Here is a 24,238-nt window from a genome sequence, read left to right as displayed (position 1 = left end):
AGAAGCCCTGGCCGACAAGCCCTGGATCAAAACCCGAGACCTTGTGAGTCAACATGGCTAAACCCGGCGCCATGATGCTGCCCCTGCCAAATTGCATTTTCTATAAAACTCTCTTGAAACTCTGCAGATTACTTTGTCAGTTTTAATCTCTCCTTAGTGAAGCTCAATCTAAAACACAAGTGTTGATAAACCGCAAAACAATTTTGAATTCTTTGGTCAAGCGTGCTCCCAAAAAAACTGTTGATGGGGGGATGTTTCACACAACATGGTAGACGTCCAGGAAGGAAAAAACGGAGCTGCCTCTCGCTTCCTATTATCTTCTCCTTCATATTTTGCTTTATTAAAGCACAATGTTGCAGTCTGAGGGCAAACCACTTTTCTCTCTTGACAGCCTCTTTGAAAAGGTCCTGTGTCAGCAGCTGAAGTCTGTTTTGAGAAGTGTTAGGTTTTTCCTTTTCAAATGCAATCAACAAATACGGCTACCTCGGCACCCAGACTTATGTCACACTCTCATCTAAGTTGTCAACATCAATCTGCCGGCTCAGGTTCATGTTCCCAAACACTGACCCCTTGTTACAATATTAAACCTAGAAGTTTTTATATTAGATCTTCAGCAATGCCCCTTTTTCTGTGTTTCTAAATGCATCACTGTCTCACGTCTGTTTTTGCGGGACAAATTCCAACTTTAAGAACACCAGAGTACTAATAAAGGCTTAACCTCTGAGCATGCTGCTAAGAGTTTTAGTTTTTGTAATCGGGTTAATTTACCTTGTTCAAGCAAACAAACCTTTGAAAGGCTCTTTTCTATGCTATTGTTGTTGCTGTTTATTTAAAGTAAATTTAAAGTGACACACTCAATGGGCTTACAGTACAGTGACTTATCATTAATTGAACAAAATACATTTTTTGACAAGGTCAGTAAAGACCTGAAAGGTAGGTAAGGCAAGGCAAGGCAAAGATAGTTGAGTCTTTCCCAGGTCACCAAATACTAGTGCTTTGGGTGTGTATTTGGCTCCAATTCTCACCCCAAAGCGACCTGGGAATGAGGTTCAACAATCAGTTATCTTACTCCACACAGAAAGTTTGACCTGAATGCTTTTGTGCTGCAAATTGTGTTAAAACCTTGGTTAACATCCAGCCCGTCCTTTAATCTGGGATGTGCCAGCCTCTCCCCTACTTGAAAACAAACTTCCGACTGCTGGAGATCTGGATAAAAATGAATATGCAGTATCTATTTTGTACTATGATCAGGTGTTAATTAAGGACTGAGGTAACTGCATCCTCAACAGTAAGTCCCATAGGATGGTAAAAGGCACGTGAATTGATTAATGCACAGAGGAGAGCACAACGGGAGCCCACAAACAATGGTAGCACTCACTTTATCACAGATTAACTAAAGCTGATAATTTTACACAGGATTTGCAACTTTGCAGAATTTGTTGCATATGTCAACAATTATCAATATACAAAGACTACGTCAACAAATTGAGCAACTGAGGAAGCGGCGTAAGCACCGTTATGGTAACGTGCAGAAAACATTCAATTATTATCATTATATGAATTTATCCTGGATGTTACCTGTTACTGAAACTTCTCTCTAAGCCTTTGATTCCCTTTCTTCTGGCCCCCTTTTTATAATATGTCTCAGACACAATACGATTTTTAAAATAAACTTTTATGGCTAATACATCAGCTGAATCCAATGAGATCAAATAAAAAACAGATTTCCTCTATCGCAGACACACTGCAAGCCCTGATGAATCGACCCGCCGCTAATATTAGGAATATTAAATCACTTTTTAAAGAGATTTGGAGAAAATAGGCACAGTGTCAAGCACATTATTTACTGTAGTTTTGTAAGATGTTGTATCCCGAGCCAGCCCTGTTGCACACAGAGATTTACTGTGATAATAAAGACAATAAAACATTATGCGTGTGTTTGTGTGTCTGCTATGGAGAAGTAATATAATCGTGACAATAGATATCTTATCTATGTGTTTCCAAAGGATTTTAACAGCACTGGATAATTCCATTAATGCCCCCAAGAGAGAAGTGAAGCAGAAGTCGTAAACAATGCTTGAGGTTAACGTTAAATTCAGGCTCTGGGTTTAAAATACATGGTACAGGAGAAGCAAAAACAAGATATGGAAGCCAAGCACATATGCATCTCAACACTTGCTTTTGTTTGCCTTCAATATGTTATGCCTATAAAATATGCCACCTGCCAGCAGACCTTCAAATGGATTGCTTGATTACAACTAAAATATCGCAGCATGACCTGTTGACAAATGACAGTCAAAACAGGCATCTCAGTTGGAAGAAAAGAGGAGAGGGGAAGATATGGAAAATCTCTTGATTGGGAGGTTAAAAAAAAAAAAATGGATGATTAAAACTCTGACAAATGACGGGAAAAGGTAATGTTGCAATGCTCGTGTTAGTCCCATTGTGAAAGTTGTTACTGTAAAATTATCACTTCTGGTAAACACACATTTCCCTCGCTCTGATTCAGAACATGACCACAACCAAATATAAGGTAAATAAGTCGAATACTGAGACATCTGTTTGGAACGGAACGACTTCTCGCCTTTTTTGGGAAAACAGTAACAGCGACACAGGAGATGAGTTCAAGGTCTTCACCCGAAAACACACACACACACACACACACACACACACACACACACACACACACACTCTCACAAAAACACGCAGTTACACACATGGTCTTAATTTTTACCAGCTGGATCGTCGGACTGGCAGACAACAGCCAATCCCCGGTCTGTAGACACAAACTGGTGTTTGTAAATCACCACTTCAGATAAAAGGAAAAAGCTTAGCGTCTTGAGCCAGGGGGAAACCAGAGGAGATAAAGGTGAGCAGAAAAGAGAGAGTGCAACTGTCAGCCTCATTACCCGGAAAATAACGTCCGCACTGTAAAAACTTTCATTGAGTGGATAAAGTAAAACATAAACTTGGAGAGGGGGGAAACGGAGAGTGGCACTGTTAGTAAAGACAGAGTAATGACAGTAATAATGGCTTTAATAAGCATAATGTACCTCAACGACAGCCCCCCGCCCCATGTGATGGAGATTTGGCGCCAGGGTGAAGTTAGATCACCTCTGCACACATCCGCATACAGACACATGCACAGACTCAAATACAAACATGCACATATGCTACAACCCGCCTTGGCTTTAATGCTGATGTTGAAGTCAAAATGTCCTATCTTGGATTCGAATCGATAAACCAAACAGACATGCACGCAAACACGGGCCATGTGTTCTTGGAGGATTGTCGAGGCCCTAAGACATTTAGGAGGCCACCGCAAAGGTCCGACCTGCATCCTCCAAACACTTTAGGAGCTCGACGGAGATCTGAGCTCCACTCAGGACATGCTGTTCTCAGGTTTCCTCACATATCTTATGGGATGAATGTATGAACTCTAAAATGGAAACTCGCGAAACCCCATGTTTTTGTCAGCTAGCTACTCTATTTCTACACTTCTACTTAAAAGAACACCTGTTTTTGTTGCACAAAAACTGCTGGAAATGTCCCAAAGGTGTCTCAAAATACCTTTGTTGGTTTGTAACAATGCAACCACCATCCCCTCCACCTGTTGATGTGAAAGGTGGCTAATAAGCATAAAATGTGAATGTGACATGCCACAGTTGGTACACATGTCAACATTGGATGTGTCTGTGGTTTGGACAGTTGTTACTGCTAACATTACATCCTCGCGACGATGCTGTGTCATCACGTGAAATAACACGTCTTGTAGAGATGTTGATGTGATACATGTAAAACAAACTAATTTAACACATCTGTGGTTTTAAAGAAACATACAATGCTGAACTGTGTACAAATGAGGCTTCAGTTATGTGCTGTCAAGATGTGAAGCAGCGATCATGGGAACGTATGGCATGTATGGTATACATCTTGACAGACATGAGGACACCATCACGATACTGTAATGTCTCACATGCTATGTGCTACGTGGAAGAAAGCAACAAAAAAAAATGCTGGTAGATATTATCAGTGGCTTGGCTTGAAAGAGCCTTTCTGTTGTGCTGTTAGAATGTATCTCTGTCGACCAGCTTTCCCGCAATTCCCCTTGTCTACACCAATTTACAAGTTCCCATTTCCCCAAATGATTCCAACCCAATTGTCTTAAGTCTTCATATCCTGTGCCTGGTTTTTGCCTCCATTCAGTTACTTTAGCAGTTAGTATAATCAGTACCACATCCAAGCTGCTCATTCAGTTTGCGTGATGCATCAACTCCAACATCCAATCGACTCAGTGTGAGAACTGCTGCACCGGGAGTCGATATGAGAGCCTACCTGCTGTGTTTATTGTTTGTTTCATATCCTGCTTTATGACTCTGTGAGGTCAGGCTTTCGACCTACTTTGCCTTTTTTCTTCTGGATTTGTGGAAATTTTGGACACGTGCGAATGAAGAAAATTTCCTAAGAGAATATTTACTCTGTCATAGCACCTCCTAAAAAACACGTTTGTTTCCATCACAAGGTATTGCTTCTTCTTCTTTTCCATTCCTCTTCGTCGAAGGCACGTATGTATACGAATTTGAACCCCGAGCATGGGACGCACTGAGTGAGCATCTGTGAGGCATTTGCGGAGAGAAAGAGCAACAGAGAGAAACTAGTATGAGTTTCCAAGCACCATCCCATGGTTTACTGGAATGCTGGTGAGCGCCTGGTGTGTGAGGTAATGTCCTGTCACCCAGCCCCACCCATACCCACTGAAGCTCACCGTCTCATTGGTTCAGGCCTAATGATGGGCCACTTCCATGCCCTACTGAGAAAGGGGCTGTAAAAGTTAGTGAGTGGCTGCAATTACGCAGTTTACCTATCCCACTTTCATCAGGGGCAGACGCTAGGAGTGACTGGGTGGCAGGGACCGTGGACCACAAACTAATGTATAGGGATTGCTTGTGCGTACAATGCCAGCAAGTTGAAAACAGATGCGTGTGCAAAGAATATAAATGTCCCTCAGTCAGTGGTCCCCTATGTTCAATAAAACAGGGCAAAAAAACCCTGCATATTAACAGCTTGAAAATGTTATATGGGGGTCATCAGTGCCATGAAAAAATACACCAGTCACAATGAGGTTTCCACATGGCAGAGACCACAATAATAATTGAAACGGGAAAAAGTAAAAGGGAAAAAGGAACGCCATCCCAGAGGTTTCTTTTTTATGTTACCACACGCTTATGTCACTGGCACCGAGCCTGAAGAGGGCCGAGTGGTTTTGGGGGAATGTTGGTGGGAGAGACAGTGCCAGAGGAGCTGGCCTTCCTGCTCCGCTGAAAGCAACGAGCTCGGCTACTGTATGAGCTTTTGTTTTTGTGGGCACGTGTGCGTGTGTGGGTGCGTGTTTGTGTGTTTCAGTGTGGGCGACTGTATGTGCAAGTTTGCCAGTGTTTTTTGTTCGCACGTAGGAAAATGCACATTCTGCGGCAGCCTATATACAGTTTGCATGTATCACTAACTGAACGCGCATTGCCTGATATTTTGGGGGGGACTTGGGACAGAACTGGGCCAGTTGTCCTTTTCCTTGTTTTTACCAGCAGGAATCATCTTAGAATATTCTACAGTGCCTCTCCTCTCCCTCTGAAGCATCGCTTGCCTGGAGATGAACGTGTTAGGTGTTATTTAATTCAGGCCTTATGCACATATGTTTGTTTTACATCCAAAGATGGGTGAACTTTATATATAGGCGATTTTCTTGCAGCGTGAGAGGACTAAAATGTTATCCCTTCTGTTGCTTATGTATAATTAAGAGAAGTGTTCTCTAGGGGTGCCCAGAGGTTGCGTCAGAGATTGCCTGGGCAGCAGCCCTCCCTGGAGAAATCACCTGGCTTACTGTTCGAACACACACACACACACACACACACACACACACACACACACACACACACACACACACACACACACACACACACACCGCTAACCCAAACTCATCTACATACATGTACGTGAATGTCTGCACACATATCTGGGCACACAAACACACACACTCACACTCACTCACACACACACACACACACACACACACGTGCACACACACACACACACACACACACACACACACACACACACACACACACACACACACACACACACACACATACACACACACTCACACAGGTTAGTTGCTAGGGCCAGTTCTCCAATTCAATCCCCCTAGAGCAAGTTGAGCTGGCTCACCATATTCCATGGTGTGGTAGTGGGGGAACATTATGTTCTGCTCCACAAAGACAGCAGTAGTACATTTCCGTCCCCTATGGACCTGCCCTATAATCCTGCATGGAGTCGGAGCTGTGGGTGTGTGTGTTTTGCCCAGTGTGAGTCTACGTCTGACTGTGTACCTGTGTGTAAGGAGAATCATTTAAGTAAGCTGAAGCCACCTTTCTGTATTCTTACTGTTGGTCTCCTACAACATCTCATAATGAGTCCGACATAGAAAGAGGGAACAGAAAGGGTCAAAACAATATAACTATTAAACCTGGCTAGATTGTTTATTGGCAGTTGGGCCTTTTTTTCTGATCATTAATGTGTTTCAACTTTATTAACTTCATACATTCTCTGGTGTCCATATGGTATTTTGATTGGATCAAACTGCTCATTTGAGGACATTCTAATGTGGGAATCGCCAATAACAGTGGTTTTGGATCCATTTTTTACTTTCACAATCATTTTTATTCAATGATGTATTTTCTTTTAAACGTAGTAAGACTGTCAGTCAAAGTAATTTCCAGATTTTTTTCTTTTTACATTCAGTTGCAACTGCTAATCTGTACATCCATCAACTGTATTTCTAATTCCTTGCTTTTTAGATAGATAGATAGATAGATAGATAGATAGATAGATAGATAGATAGATAGATAGATAGATAGATAGATAGATAGATAGATAGATAGATAGATAGATAGATAGATAGATAGATAGATAGATAGATAGATAGATAGATATTTCAGTAGGAATTCCATCTACCAGCATAATACATTTGCATATAGGGGACTACAAAAGCCTTGCCAAAGCACTATAATCATAGTTTCTACCTCAACACTGCACGTTAACTCTGCAAATTTGTGCTTGGACTCACACTCTATGACCCAAAAATGAATGTGTGTCATTCTAACAGAAATCTAGCACACATTAACATTCTGTAAAGGTAGACTGCAGGCTACTAAGCTTTTGTATACAAAAAGGCAGCATGCATTTATGGCTGTATGCAACATTTAGTCTTATGTTGCTGAACCCTCTCTCGGCAGTGGATTAAATGTGAGATTGTTTACTCATCCTTCTCCTTGGCTTTGCTTTGGTGTCCGAAGATTCAGAAGTTAAAGAAGAAATGTTAAGCTCAAATGCTGTATATTCAGATTGTTATCCACGGTGGCATTTAATGAATGTGTATCTCTGCATCCCTCTGTATCCGTCTTTAACAGTAGAAGTATATTTCTGTCTATACTCCTTACGCACACAAGTACACAGCACTTCAGATTTCGTGCAGATACACGATCTCTCTTTCTCCTCAAGTACCTTCTTGTGCTGTTGTTGCTGTCTTGCATCCGCAAAGATCCCTATCACTGCTGCCCGCCTCTTGCTCTCTCTCTCAGACACAAAGACACACATGCAGACACACACACAGATCAAGACTTTCTGTAGACATCAAACAGAACTGATACACAATTCAAATGCAGGACTTGTTTACTAGATCAGAAGGAAATGATTTACTATCCATTCTCCATTCCCCACCCCCAACACACTCATTCAGGACAGGAAAAACACAAACACAGAGAGTTTGTTACACTAGCATTGTCTTGTATCAGGCAAGCACATCTTTAGCCCAACTCTACCAAAGAGCTTTGAGCCATGAACATGGAAACATGATTAAATGAAACCGCAAAGGATGAAGTAAGCCATTACTTCAACAAGGCAGCACAATGTGCTGTTGGTTTGTGATAAAACTAAAACAACTACAAATAACTCAGACTCAGGCAGTTTTTTTAATGGCTTTGCATTATGGTATGGAGGAAAAGTTTGGAAAGTAGCTAAAGACAGTGTTACCAACATGGATACAGTCCAAAAGCAAAAAACAACCCCAAGAGACTTCAGTGCTGCAAAATGCTACAAAATGAAAAGACAGAGTAAAACACCTGGGTCTATCAATAACTATGCAGGTTTTGTTACTTGGTGATCTAGCAGAGTGAATGCTGGCTTTGAAACTTATCAAGTCCCAGTGGTAAGGGGACATGCTTATCAACAAGGGAACAGACTTTGACACAACACCAGCACCCTCCATCGAGTGAATGCCCCTTCGCTCATTCTTCCATCAGTGGGGGTCTTTTTCTTTTGTTTCAACACATTTTCCAGTTGGTCCATCGTGACCTGGGGACAGCGGCCAGGGAAAACAATGTCTCTTCCTGTTTTGGCTGCGCAATGGAAGACACCCATCTTTCGTGTCTCAATCTGGCCTTAACTTTTTTGCGAAAAGTTGAGTCTGGTGGCAGAACAAATAGTGTGGTGATAGCAAGGTTGACGGAAGAAGGAAGTAATTCTTAAATTAATTGTGTCATTTTCCCTAACTTCGATGTTAAAAAGTGGTTGGCGCTAACTAACCCTGCCAGTATTTTCTAATCTGATGCCCCTATCAGCAGGATGAGTGCTTTAAAAATGATTACAGATACTTGATGCAAAACTTAAACAATTTCTGATCTGGTTCAGAGCATAAATGTCTTGGTATTGTCTAAAGGTAATGGGCATGGTTAAAAGAAACCATTGTTGGCTAAAATGGGAGGTAGACAGTGTTCTCCTTTGTCAGAGTCATTCACAGCCACTACAAGGCTTTGCCACTTCAACATAAACATGTGTAGCATGTTTATTTACTAAATTACTGCCTCTGTTGTTTTTGTTGGGAGCACCCTCTTTTTCAGTGAGTTTAATTTAATGCAAAAATGGAGAGCAAATTGGAAGCAATTGAACTTGGCATTTGTATAATCACTTTATATTAATCAGTAAATATTAGTTAGAATGTGGCTCTTTCATAATTCAGTTTCTATTCTCAGTTTCTATTCTCAGAAAATAGTACATATCTTATGGAAGAATGCTACTCATCCCTCCAGTGAGGATCCAGAGATTTGCTGAACTCAAGGAGCATTGACGCTGTCTTGGTGGCTTGCGGTGACCCAACACCTTGTGAAGACACTTCATGTTGGTTTTCATCGTACACTCCCTTGGCATTTTTATCCCACTTATGGGCCTCAGTTGGCCTCTCTCCCTTTATACATGTCTTTTTCTCGACCCAAAACCACTGGAAGGACAATGATGAGACATTTTGTGGATTGTGGATTATGGATTCTTGTGGTTAACCAGACAATAACTCCGGAAGAGAACTTTACTGTCATTTTGGCTTTTTTGCCGTGGTAATGACATTGTCGCTGAGGTGTGGTTGGCCAAGATCAAACGGTTACTCAGTGTGCCAAGATCCAGACCATGAAATGACTGTATCTCTATTTTTGATCCTGTCAAGCGTAAGAATCTTTGCTGTGCTCGTGGTTGTTGTAACTTCCCTATGAGTTTAGTATACAAGACATATGAGTGACAAGGAGAGAATGACTGTGTTGTAACCGCAATGTGCATGCTATGTAACCCTAGAACATTTCCATCAGCAGCTTAGCTTCTGACAGGGTCACCCTTAGGCTTATTTATGCATGGTCACTCAATGCTCTCAACACTTAGAAAAGATACAGTGTCGCAACAGGCCCTGTATTTATACCTTGGTGTTGAGTATGAGAAAGACATTATCAAAGATTAAGTACAGTCATTGCACAATTAACCTTTTCAAGCCTGCAAATTCAATTTATTCATTAATGCATCACACAGATGACGACGTTGCCTGATGTCTTAAAACAGCCTAGTTTGCCTTGACGTGGCAGGGAATTATGTAACAATCCACTGACAGTATAAGGAAATTGTTAACATTGCCAGCCATTTTGTAAAATTCTGTAAGTGCTAAATAGATCTTGTCATCATCTACAAAAGGAAAGCATGGATGTATCTATTGCTTAAGAGGCAGGTGCCAAGTTCTTTCAACAAGCATCACTGATAAGTTCAGTCCTTGAAATGGTTCAAGAAACTGGTGGAAAACTTTGCAAACAACATTTATTCCCAGTAATCACTGATCTGTTACCCACAGAAGGCACACTTCACTTTTCACATTGAAACATCCAACTATGTTCCATCAAAACATGAGTCAACTCAATGTCAGGGTGCTGCAAGTTCTCACCAAATCTGAGGTTTGTAACATATTCAAGCCGCAAATAAGGTGACTTCATGAGTTGAGTTCATATTAAGTTTCTTCGAAGTAATGTATTCAATGTCAGCTCCCTTGAATAAAGAAAAATAAGTTCTGTACCCCAGCAGTTGTTACCATTACTCAATCCTCGCAAATTTTATACTGATGACAGTCATGTAAATTTTGCCAAACAATTTAACTGCACCAAGTGCACGGAGTGCATCAAAGGTACATTTGCGGTTCTGAGGCTTGGACTTTTTATCACAACAAATGCCTATTGCATCACTTCTCTTATGTAAAACAATCACATATAAACTGAGACAACTAGAACAAAGTATCCTAGACAGTGAATACGATCCAGATGCCTGAAAAATGACTCTTCACTCTATGGCTGATTCCAGGTTGTCATCATGAATGATTGTTGGCAAAAAAAATACAAAAAGTAAAATACCAGATGCAAGACATTACCAAAAGCTCCTTCAAAATAGGTAACATCTTCAATGACTTTGTTTTTGCTATGTCTCAGCCACTAAGTATGTTATCTGTGTTCTAAAGTGGCAATTTAAACTGGATCCATGAGCAAAAGGCAAGCCTACTGCTGGGTCTTCATCTTAAGATTCACTCCGTACAAGAGATCTGTGTCATGAATCTCCAGGACAGCCATTGCCATATGCGTGCAATTGCAATATTGCTCACAAGGATGTGCATGAACAAGAATCTGAAATCAGTTATTTTAGGCCTTGTTTTTTTATCTCCATTTTCTGAGGGAGACTACCATAACAAAACAAGTGTAAGAGCGGGTTTTTATTTTTTATTTATTTGTACATTCGAAACTGCACCATGTAATCAAAGTTGACGAAGAGAGGGCATTTGATGCTCCTGTAGTGCATAATGCTGAAGTGGAAAAACAAATGTCAGTGACTGCATGGACACTATTGACACTATGAACACTATGAACACTAACAAGCCAGGGTTAGGTATGTGAGAACTTATGGAGAGTGACGCAGAGAGAGAGATAGTGACAAGTCCGCTGTGTTTTGATAACCTGCGTTTGCATATTTTCCACACGTGCACATGCACTTCTGTGTCCACATAGAGTATACAGTCAGTGGCCTTGTAATGAGGTGATCTCACCAGATACGACCCTTGGGGAACAGTGTGTTCTTCACAGTAAAAGTGCTTTTTGTATGAACAATGTGTCCTTCACAGCAGAAATCCTTTCTTTATGGCTATATGGACATGTTCCACTGGTGTCTCATTCCTCTCAGAGAATAAACCATCTGCAATCTTCTTGGTTGGAACGTGCTCTTTTTTTTTCTCTCAGACAGATGCGGTGCCATATAAATATCAAATGCATTAAATGGTGTTGGTTACGAGCCTACCTTTGTTTTTTTTGTAAACCCTTGCCAAAGTGTTCTTGAGCAAGGCACCTGACCACAGCTGCTCAACAATGCCTAGTTCACTGGCCTTGTAAAATGCATCATCAGCAGTGAGAACAAGCTTTACAGCCAACATCAGACATTTCCAACATCACACACATGCCTCTGAGGAGAGAGAGCTGTCTGTGTAGAGGTGTGCAGCTTTTAATTTTAACATATTGTCTCTTTGTATGGTTTTAAGCATGTAATTCAAACTGGTACTGATGTCACACAAAGCATTTTAACATTTCATTTGAATAACAAATACCCTGAAAGCTCTTAAAGAACTAGACAATAATGGATGTAAAATAAAAAGGAGAAAGTACACTTCAACAACATGCCTTAGCGTTGACTTTCTGTATTATCAAATTAGATCAAGTCTAATTGCACTTCTATGTGTCCTGTGTGTACATGAATGTATGCCTCACCCTAATGTTTTGGGCAATCAGTTCCTTTCTGCGTTGCGACAGAAACAGATCAATGCCTCCACCGGGCTCGGTTGAAATCGATGGCTTCTTCTTTCTCTTCAATAAGCATTACATTAATGAGAGCAGCAAACTTCTGCACCCACACTGGGAGATATCTAATTAAGTGTCGCAATCTCTAGAAATACTTAACTGACAAACAAGCAAAATAAGTCGTTTTGTGTCTCGCAAAAAACTGAGGCTTCACTACATCGATATTTAATTGAATTGTGGTTGAGAAAGCTGTAGCCCCAAATTGTAAATAAATTACAGACTGCAGCCAAAACAATGAAGGAATGAAGGAGAATGTCTCTTTTAGTTATCAATTATGATGCAATTTATCAATTAACAAGATATTTGATATCATGTTCTTGGACAAAGAAATATATTCCCATTATCGTTGCTCTTTAAGTAGAATAACAATAATGGTTGATATATATGGGACGTAGACACGAAACGGCACGTCTGGTCCAGCATGCCCACAGCGGATCTAATCCACTTTCATCAAGTGAAACTGCTCCACTGACCACGAGGGCAGTGCACAAACGTATGGGCGTAGCACTATACATCTCTATTTTTACACGCATTTAGAAGCATAGTCTTACCGAAACTGCGTCAACTGTGTACCGCCTTACCTTAGTGACGGCAGGGTACCCAGCAGCCACCTCCCCAGAGCAGTAGGGCTTCTCTTCATGGGAAACTTCCACACTGGAGGCCCACTGGTCAAGGAAACCACTGGGGGTGTAGAGGCCGCAGTCTCTCACGCCTGTCTCTCGCTCAAAGTCCTCACACACGCCATCACCGTCATAGTAGTAACACATGCTCGGCTCCTCTGCAGGTGAAGAAACAGCAGAGAAAAAGTTGGAAATTCTGTTTGTTTGATATAATAATAACATTTTCAGTAAAGTGAGGGGTTCAGCACAGCTAAAGTATAATTTGGACACATTCTTCTTTAAGGCTGCTATTAATGATTATCTTCATCATCAATTAATTTGCAGTTATTTCTGTTCTGCTCATTGATTGGTTGGTTGGCTTGTCAGCACGATTACATCAAATTTGCCACACAACAACACAACATTTGACTGGAGGATGGGTCTTTGCCCACAATGGATCCCATTAACTTTTGGTGCAGATCCAGATAAAGGGAAGGAGCCATGAATAATTTTCTCGCCTTAGTTTACATTGTAAGTGTGTTTTTGGGCATTTTCATTTCACTGGAAAAACAATGCATTGATCCGCTGCACTGTTTGAAGGTAACAATGGAGCGTACCAGATAAATAAGTGTAAGGGGTAAAAGGTGCATGGATAAAGGAGATTAACTCTTGAGTGTCTGAGGAGCTACAAACAGAGATGAGAGGATATGTTAACATCAGGAAAGAAGAGACAAAAAGAAATAATGAAAGGCAGGGAGCGATAAAATGAGCGCAAGAGAGACAAACACAGAGAGAGAGGAGGGGTGTAGTGGGGGAACCAGACAAAGTCAAGAGGTAAAGAAAGATACAGCCGTAATTCTTACAGACGTCCCACCCAGAGTTAAGGTCTGGATCTGGAAGCTTATAGACTGGAGGAGAGGGGAGCAGAGCAAGGAGGTTGCCTGGGCCTCATTGCTCTCAGCTCTCAGCTAAAGCAGTGTCAGCCGGTGGGGTTCCAGTTAGGGGGAAAGGCGGCATTCTGTGCCAAGTTGGCCGGGGCCTCCTCCTCGAAATTCCAGCCTTCTCCAGCACAGCCAAAAACTCAAGTCAGTTCTGTGCTCTGGCAATGGTGAAACGAGGGGCTACTGAGGGGGCATACGGAATACGCTCCCGCCACTCACTCAGCGGGAACAGAGGCAAGGAAGAAGAAGGAGAAGGAGCGAGGCTGAGGCGGGAGGAAGCTCAAACAGTGGCTTGTGAAAGCTGCAGAAGTAATAGGTGAGGGAGCAAGCTACAAAGAGACGAGGAGAGAAAAAGGATGGAAAAGGAGAAGCTACAGTATTTGAATTTGGACAGGGATAGAATAAACAGATAACCGTGGAAAGGTGATTGAGTGCAAGAGCAAAAAAAGAAAGAGAGCCCAACAGTTGGATGAAGAAGCGGAGCAATGAGATGAACAGTGTGGCTGTCAAAACAAACTATACCTGGGGGGTGATAGCATGAAAACGTGAATGCGGCGGAAACGAGACAGCGCTTTCTTTAATGCTTAATCAGCACCTGTGTTGACTGTGGCTTGGTGCCTTTTGGAGTCAAGGCCATTGGGATTGTAACAGCAGGTGGGGTTGTATGCAAAGAACTCGTCGAATTTCGTCAATCCCAGATATAATTAGGCTCAATCGTGTGAATAGCCTATTAAGGCTCATCCAGACTGTAAAGCCCTGGCCCTGTTGTATACTTAGTGTCAATTCCTCATCCAACTCTCTCTTTTACTATCCAACAGACTGACAAGCAGGCACTCTCTCACACACACATACAGACAGATTGACAGAAGGTCCCATCATTATAGTGTCAGATTTCTGTGCAGAACTACAACTATGTCAGACAGTGTTGGACAAAAACACACACACACACACACACACACATGCACACTTGCGCACACCCCTGAGCACTGCAGTTGGTGGAAAAACAGCACAGCCAACGCAGTCATCCAGCAATCTGACAGGGATTAAGTGGCCACTTCACAGAGGCTCACATGTGTGTGCATGCATGCATGTACTGTACATGCACAAACACACACACACACACACACACACACACACACACAATAACAACAGGGGGGAAATGAATGTCAGACAGCAGGAGAACTGGACAGGAAACCATCCATCTATTCATAAAGAAGAAAAAAAAAAACTACATAGGAGATGCCAGTCACTCAACTATGTAAAAATACTATGACTCACCCTTTTGAATAATGATTTCCAGATTGTTTTTAACAAGAGGTCAAAGTGATTATGATATCTAATGCCATTTTTATTCCTTTGAGAAAGGCAGAAAGTACTCAGATAAAACTCCCAGATGTCAAATCTGTTCATTCACAAAGTTAGCCCATGGGTCTCATCGACAATATTGTAGCCTTTCTACTTTCATGCTATTAAACAAAGTCAGCAGATTGAAACAGACACATACTGTCATAGCAAAGGGGAACACAGACCTGAAATTCTGATGACATTTAATTACATTTTTGGCCATTCAAATAATCATGTTGATCAGTCAATACTAATTAGTATAGTAACTGTTTCATTATTTCATTTCACAAGGATTCGATTAGACTAAAACAATATTTAGAGGACCATTCTATTCTACTTTTTCAAAGTGTATTGGCCATGGATATATTTACTAGCCTTGCTACATGTGACACTACCAACACTGCAACATATTGAGGTGGAAAATTTCATCATATTGGCACACAGCCATACATACTATAGCCACATTCTTCTACTAATGGCAATAGAGCAGATTAAACTCTCTTCTATTTCCAGTATTCTCCTCCAGAGAGATAAAATAAAGTGAGAAAACGTTCCAATCATACCTTTGACGACATAAGACTTACCAATGCAGTTGAAGAAGGTCTCTTTCTTGCACTGACTCGAGCAGCCGTCCCCATTCATAGAGTTCATATCATCACATTCCTCCCCTTTGGAACTAAAACAGCAGGAGGCATTACTCAGAAAACATCCACACACACACACACTGCTGAGCTGATTAACACTGAAACACATTCAGAATTAGGATTTGTTTTTCAGAAAAATGCCTCATTTCACATTTACATTTATCGTGCGAGAGTGACTTTTTACCTCTGGATGCGTCCATCCCCACAGTAGTGGGCCCCCAGTTCATGCACCAATGCCGGGGAGGGCTCGCTCTCGCTGTGGCCAGAGATGGTTTGGACCTGGTAGGTGTACACGACATGTGGCAGGACATCCCTGCGCAGAGAGAGGCGAAAATGATGTTCAAGTCCAAGTATGTTGGGACAGTGTGAAGCCTTGAGGAAAAGTTTCGTACACCAAGAAAAGAGACACAGATCGAACCAGTGGAGAAGGGATCGATAGCAATCTTTTAGGAACTAAAGTACCACTAGCCAACACAAATCAAAACATCTGTCTCAGCGCACACTTCCACACATCTACCTATCTAGTCACACGCTGATGTGATTGTGTTTTACCCGCTCTGGGTCCAGCTTTGTCCTTATCATAGTGATTCAAGGAACCATCATGATGAATACACAATGGACAGGAGAAATATTGGTGGACTACTCACTTTGCCGGTGTAAGTCGCCATGATGGTTTCTTGAGTCACCATGATAAGGAAGTCTGAAATAAAAGTCTGAAAGGAAAAAAAAAAACATAAATGAGAAAACCAAAACCATAAACCAAAAAAAAAAAAAGAAAGAAAAAAAGAATCAAAGCCATGAATGAGAAACCAAAGCCGTAAGCAAAGCAACGACACAGAACTCGAGGGAAGGAAACTGTAACTGAAAAACAACAAAAGTGCAAGTGAGGGTGCTGTCGTGACATCAGTTGTCCTGTTTTATTAAAGTTATTCATTTTTCACTACCTTTTCTCTCTGATCTGTTTGCCTTTACGTGTTTACTTATATTAAACATAAGTTACAAAGAAGTTTAATAGCTTCTGTCAGAGTCTGGCCCTGCCTAAACTATTGGCATGTTTACTGGGTTCGAATCCACTGATAAAATAAACAAAACACATGATGATTCTCTCAGACTCATCAAAAAAAATCTCCTGCTTTAGTTGCTCCGATTTGAGAAAAAATATGGAGCCGTTTTATGAATTCTCATTACGTATTGTTTCATGTTAAGACTTTCTTAATAGCATGAAAAAAAACATGTAAAGGCAAGCAAAGAATTTGAATTTATCTACTATCCATTTTGACTTTTACAAACTATAAAACAGGATAACTGATTTTCATATCAGCACTCTCATTTGCAACTGTTTTTTTTACAGTTTCCCTGCCGTTCATTTCTTTTCTTCTTTTTTTTTCATTTTGCTTATAGTTTTGGTTTCTCATTTCTAGTTTTGATTTGTTGCTTATGGGCATGGTTTCTCCTTTATTGGTTTTCTTTTTTTGGGCTTTCAGAGTTTGAAACTAAAATGCGCTAGTGTGTGTGTGTGTGTGTGTGTGTGTGTGTGTGTGTGTGTGTGTGTGTGTATGTGCGTGTGTGTGTGTGTGTGTTTGTGTTTGAGTGTGTGTGCAAAGACTGATTTCTTTAGATTCTGATCCTATTACGTTATACAATAGACTGTACATGTTTTATTTTGTAAAATCTATATTAAGTGCAGTAACGCTTGACTGAAGATTGTCCTGCCCACACCAGAGTTTCAATTTATTATCATGTGTTGTGTTGTTGCATTTTGCTTGAATGGCACGTGATGAATGGACTGCATTTATGTTTGTATGTATTTTATCCAGTTGCCTATCAAGAAAATAATATCTTTATTATGTTAATATTTCCAAGGACATGATGTGCTCAAATGACGTTTGCTCATGCTGAAAAATATCTGTTGACTGGTGCACTGTTCTAAGAACTGTCTGAAAAGCTACAGAAATTTAACTTGATACAAATAGTACATGGAACTAAAGATTATTAACAAGAACGAGTATGCAGTTAAAAAAAATCCCTGCATTTTCATATTTGGCGTCCGTGGCTATGGTGGCACTTTAGGGAAAATGAGTGTAATGCATTGGAGAGGCAAAGGAATGCATGTTTTCGTGTATAATCATGATGAGTATCGGTTAAATAGATGGCAAAAATCATATGAAGAAAATGTGCAGTAAATGAGGGTAAATAGGGGCCGGTAGCTTAGCCATAGATCATTTCATGTGGACCATCAAGTACCATAGACCTCATTTTGCAATGCCCTCTGCAATGCTGCAAATTCAACGACGAGCATGCAGGGATACTGTACTGCTCACATGTGTACCAGGACATATGTGGAGTCATGTGCCAATTACACAAAGCAGCTCACACATGCACACGCATACACATACATGTTGCCTCACATACACAGTACATTTGCTATTGGTAAGACACTGCCAAACCGTTTTAAACTTAAACGAGTGCACAGGCATGAACCACTATTCCCACTGCTGCCATATAGTCCCCAGTGAGAGTGTAGTGCAACACCAGCAGCAAACATCGCTCTGGTGCCACAAAGGTTTTGCCCAAGGCCAATCCTAAAGTCAAGCATCAAACCAAGGAAGTGTTTAGGTGTGCGCAAGGAAGCCATAACCTTTGCTGAGTTCTAAGAGCCCCAACGCAACAGGCCAGTTGTCGACATAAGAATCTATGTCCTTAGTTGTTGCAATGTGTCCTGCACTGTTTGGCATCGGTTGTCCCTTGTCAGCAGATTTTTGGCCGATTGCGCATGTAGGAGATTATCGTTGAGAGAAGTTACTCTGATTGGTGAAGGGGAATCAACCTGTCACTGCAACCAATTTAGTGCGGTATTGAGAGGTATTTTCTCTCATGCAGGTACAGATCATACAAGTAGCCAGTTAGCTGTCTTTGTAGTGTTTCCTTCGTCAAGTGTCGTTGGGCCAGACACTGAATCCTAGGTTCTGAGAGTGTAAAGAGTGAATGAGATGCAAATTGCCAGGTGCTTTGTTCATTGGAAAAGTGCTATATAAGTGCTGTCCATTTACCATTTGCTTGCAGTCCAAGAACACCAGAATGTTCTTAAAGAAATGTTTAATGGTGGAGGCAGGTATTTAGCATCCACATGTACAAACAAATTAGAGACAAAATAAATTGTACCACATCGCATTAGAGGTGCACAAGTGTGTTTGTCTTTGCTTGTGTGAATACAGGATCTCATGCTCTGCGTAAGTGATTCATGCTGCATTAAAAAAGTAGTAGTATTATAGTATTATAGTAAATTTTTCTTCGCCAGATTTCTGAATATGGTCCCTTGCTTTTGTGTTTTCTTCTTTATTTTTCCTGTTCTCTTGTGCTTGCTCATCACGTTCCATGCAGACGAAAGTAGCCGTCCTGTCCCAAAAATAAAAAAAATGATGGACATGAAGATCAAGTAACAAAATGAATTTCCACACAGCAAATGTCTGCCTTTTTTTTCCTTGGATGATATATTTATGTTGGCTTGATTATTATCAACACAGAGTGTTTGACCTGACAGACTCTCTTTTATATTACACTATGTCCTGTTCTGCAATGTTGGCCCATAATGATGCAACTCCAGGCTACACTCAAACATGCCCCCTTTAATTGAATTAGTTTAGCCCCTGGAAAAGTCAAGCTGTGGGAGACTTTATCTTTGAGGAGAGTAAATACACATAATAGATGGAAAGAAGAGAGGGAATGATATTGCTTTGCAGCAAGGCAGCGCATGAATTGGCTTTTTGATTGTAGCTATTATGCTATAGGCACAGAAAAGTGATCGCATGGCATGATCAGGCCATACTGAGAATCACAGTCATGCAAGAACAAGCAAAAACAAAGAGACAAGCTGCATGACAAGATGGGTAGGATGTAAACCAGGAGAAGAAGAAGAGGAAAATACAAAGAATAAATACAAATACAAATAAGACTCAGTCGATCGCTCTTTTCCCAGGTAGTTAGTTGGCATGTTAACATTTTGTGATGTTGGTGGTGGCATTTTAAATCACAGGCTGTGATTTGTGTCCAGAGTCAATGTTGATTTTCTTTTGCAAGTTTATCTCGGCTAAAAACTGCAAACCAGTGTCAACAGCAGCCTAATGCAAACACTTTATGACAAGACCTCACAACTTTCTCCACTAAAAAAAAAAAAAAAAGCTGTTAAATCCCTAGGTCTCGATGGAGCAGCTTCAGACGTGTTGGCACAAAAGTCCTTTCCTTAACTTTCAAGCTCATTAATTAAATTCAAAACACTCAATCACTGTACTGGATCCCTAACATCCTAAAATATTTCTCCAGACTTAACCAAGAACTCAGATGCCATTGTGACATGACATGCTACCCACACGGGCACCTCCATTACCCTATCAAAGCACCTGCAAGCCTTGATTTAAGACTCCTTTGCACTGTCGCACAGAGGGGACTGTGGCCTTCCTCTGTGGTCCAAGATAAAATGTTAAATGCTGTAGCACAGCAGGCCTACACTGAGGTCTACACATTTCTAGGATAAAGGGTTTCATCAGGACATGACATAACTTCCCTAATTAACTGTTTAGGTGTCAGTTAGAGAGCTCTATAGTCTTTCGATCTGACGTCTGAAGATGAGGTGTGTTCCGAAAGAAAGGGAAGTGAAATGTCTATGCAAAGATTGGGCAAGACAGATGGTGCAAGTAAGCAATTTTCCTAGTTCATGTATTCATCCAGGTTAAAAACTACTGAACTTTCAGTGAAAAATGTGCATGAGAGTTTGGTGCAAAGGAAAACCTTCTGGAAGAAGAAACACCTGGACTGACAGTGATTCTGTCCTGATCCAGGTCCCCTTCCCAGCAGGAGAATTCAGAGATTACTTTTATAACTTTAGGGATTCAAATGTGGACTGATCTTCAATCGCATTTATCCAACTGATTGAAGGAGCACTTTTGCAGACATGACCTCCAATGTCAGGTTTTTATATACTGCGTTGACTGCAGCTGACTGGAGCTAGAAAGAGAATGTACTTAATGTTATACATGTACCAAGGAGTGGGGGCAAAGAGGGAACCAGATTGTCTGGTGAGTGCTGAGCTCACTGAGAGGTCTTTGCAACGCAAGGCTATTGTCTGTCTTTTTAGTTTAAAAGGTCATATACAGGTCAAAAGAAGTGTCCTGAAACTGATTGTGGAGGTTACTTCATATACAGATTGAATGATCAATCCAGGATCTACCCACCACTGATGTTTCCACATTCTGCACTAAACTCAGGGGTAAAGTATGCAGCTCAGCAACACGTTACCTTTGTGTCATAATGAATCCTTTGGTTCTATAGGTTAAATCAGGCCACTCATCAAAGTGTGATAACAGTTTAAACATGGTTTTCATCCTGTTCCCAATTAGGTGCATGCTTGATTCTTCCTGACCTCACTACTAATTGCTATGCTGTGTTGTGCACAGAAGGATCAAACAGAACACACTGTGCAGATGTTACCCAGATATATTAATTCTCCATCACTTAGAACTTAGTCAGTGGGATACATATGAACGTTTAGAATGACAGGGACATTAATAAACAGCATATCTATGAAAGAGGTTATGGCCAACACCATGTGTAGGTGTCACTTGATGTGGTGCAATAATTTCATGCGTGTGTGTACAGTATGTGATGGATGTTAGCCAGTGATAGACATGACTTCTGGCGGCCATCCAGACATCATAACACCACACTTTCATCTGTAGCTGATTAGATATGATATGTAACTGATCTCACATGCGATTCATACTACAAAGGACTTTCCTCGAGTCATAGACAAGGTGTCATGTGATAAGATTTCATCACTGGTGCCTCTTTGTGCATCCAGACATTCTTCTCAAGACCCCTGTAGGAAAAGAGGTTTTATCTTGGCTCGCGCTCAAAGTCAGGCACAAGGCACTGTAATATGCCTTTCAAAGGTGTTATGATAGCACCAGGTGATTACACATGGAAGCATGTGCTAATGTATGTGCCTGCCACTGAGAGCAAGAGGAGTGTTGGTGTGTGTCTGCGTGTGTTCCTTCCTCTGCCTATGTGTGCGCGAGGCTTATGTGTGAGCATGCATATGGATGTGTTTCCGTTCTGTAGCTGCTTGTTGTTCTTGGCTGAGAGATCCCAGATGAGAAAAGCAGATAAATTTAAGGAAGTAGAGAAAATATCTCAGATTGAGCCTGCAAGAACAATAAACAGAGCAATACCCCTTTCGTTAGTTCAGCAGCTGACATGCATTTGAGGTTTTGCTGCTATTCAGTTTACACCTACAGTATCGTCGAGCAAACAAATGTAACATTCTGTGGCCTAAAGGAGGTACTTTGAAAGGGAGAGATCATTTTGAAGGCAAATGCATGTATTTGTAGCAGATGTCTGTGTTGCTATCGTCAAGAGTTTGCTCACATAAACAGCCACATCAGTGCAACTAAAGTAGTAAGTAATATTTATATATCAAGCCTCCCTGAACCCTGAACACTTACCTGAATCACAGCTTGACTGCATCCAAGTTACCCCCAAAACCTGTACTTGTACTACTTGTTGGTTCATGTCCTGTGCATGCTCCAACATACAAGAGGCACAACAGATCACAATACTCATTGCTCTATAGGGTTCAGATGTATTGCGGTTCTCAGTCATGGATCAGATGATTTTCTGGATAACCATAAAGAAAAAGTTGGAAACCAAAACAACTTTGTAAAGCACTACAAGCAAGGAACGTCTACAAAGTTTGCCCTCCAACACTTTCCTAGTGTTTCATTCTTCAAGACATGAGCTAATATGTTTCCAGCAGACCCTTCAGAATGCTAAGCTAATGAGCAGCTAGCTAACAACAAGATCTGAGTTGGGGTTAGGCAAGTTTGGGGCCAAGGGTCCATATGGACTGTGGTTGACATACATTGTAGCACACCCAAAACATGTGCAAATACCCAAATATTACAAAGGTGAAGTATGTTGTAAATATTGCATTACTGCTGATACAATTGTTGCTAGATGACAAAATCTATAAATTGCAGCTAACCCACACATGCAAACCCAATTCTGACATCCACTCTGTTAGATAAGTTCCAAATCATTCTTTTATGTTTGAAATTCCTGGAAAACTGAGTGGCAGAGAAATTCTAGTGAGTGCAGTGGACATCCCATGACTCCCTATGAGGACTACACTATTCACTCTGTCTGCAACTCATGAATGGTTCATATTAGGGGGATTACGCAAGGCCCACATCCTATAGGGAGGGGATAGGGTTTGGGGGGGTGGGATGGGGTGATATGAAAAGAAGAAATTGTTGATAAAAGATGTAAAATCAATGAGTAGTGCAAGGAAATTAAGTTTTATGGGTCTATAGAATATTGCCAAAACCTTCATGGTTTGAAATATTGACACAACACTAAAAAACTTAGTCTACTGCTATTAAATTAAAAATAATGATCATAACATTTCCAATGAACCAAAATTGTCTCAAGAAACACATCTTTCTTTCTTTCTTTCTTTCTTTCTTTCTTTCTTTTTCTGCTATATTTGAACAATATCTCCCAAAAGGACACAGCAGTGTCACAGTATACTGGTGCTTTTTGCGGTACAAACAAATGGTTCTCACTGTGTTGTGCGATAACATTCACAGTCAGTGGGAAGGATAATTTTTGCAATACGGTCTGAGGTCGGTACTTAACATCTGAAGAACAAGATTTGTTGGCCAGAGAATCTCTGCAGCACTGTACTTCAATACAAGGCTGTTTTGTCTCATTTCCACCTTTTGACAAAAACATTAAAGATTCCACGATATGGATACTGAGATTATTGATTAATACTCTGATTAATAGTGCAACCCCATTTCACAATCATCTAGAAAGTGTGTAGGTCAAAAAACAATAGCAGATCTTGAATCTTCCTTTAAGAGGAGACATGGCAAAGTTCTCAGGCAGCAGCAGACTTGTCAGCAGAGTAGCTAAGCGATAGACGGAAGGGTATAATGGAGCTGAACCAGGGTAGACTCAGATTACAGAGGGGTGTGGGGCAACACTGATGCTGGTGGAAGCTTCTTCTGGGTGGGAGGTCTCTTCACATCAGCTCTGTGACTCTGTGGTTTTGACTGAATGACAGCTCTGAAGCCCACGTCAGAAAGAGGATTAGCCCATGAGACGGGATACCTCAGAGGGACGGGGTCAAACTAGCCCAGTCCTCCTACGCTCTCTCTTCAATGTTTTGTCGACCCCCTAATATTCTCCTACTTCACCTATTGGCCCCCTTAAGCATAGCAATGATTTACCCCCAACTGGTCCAACCTTCAACCCCTGCGTCTCCTCTTCGCTTCACCCTTCTAACTCCCCACCATAATTTACTCTGTCACCCTGACCTCCCAGTCCCCATTCATTTCAAACAAACTACCACCCATGGATGAAGCCAAGATGTCAGTTGTCCTCTTGCTCTTAGGTGAAGGCCAGTG

At 41.1% G+C, this 24,238-nt stretch overlaps 1 protein-coding gene across 2 annotated transcripts in view; it reads right to left on the bottom strand.

Moving 5' to 3' along the window:
- Window positions 1-24,238, bottom strand: part of pappaa (pregnancy-associated plasma protein A, pappalysin 1a) — a 90,133-nt gene that overhangs the window by 35,814 nt on the left and 30,081 nt on the right. For both annotated transcript variants that reach the window (XM_037118327.1, XM_037118326.1), the window contains exons 8-10: window positions 15,961-16,089; window positions 15,717-15,808; window positions 12,830-13,026 (exon numbers count right to left, since the gene is read on the bottom strand). In XM_037118327.1, the coding sequence (XP_036974222.1) occupies window positions 12,830-13,026; window positions 15,717-15,808; window positions 15,961-16,089 (418 nt within the window). The remainder of the gene's footprint in view (window positions 1-12,829; window positions 13,027-15,716; window positions 15,809-15,960; window positions 16,090-24,238) is intronic.

This window comes from Acanthopagrus latus, chromosome 12, assembly GCF_904848185.1.
Source record: "Acanthopagrus latus isolate v.2019 chromosome 12, fAcaLat1.1, whole genome shotgun sequence".
Taxonomy (NCBI): Eukaryota; Metazoa; Chordata; class Actinopteri; order Spariformes; family Sparidae; genus Acanthopagrus; species Acanthopagrus latus.
Note: the sequence above shows the minus strand (reverse complement) of the source record. Positions and strands in the feature narration are given on the sequence as shown.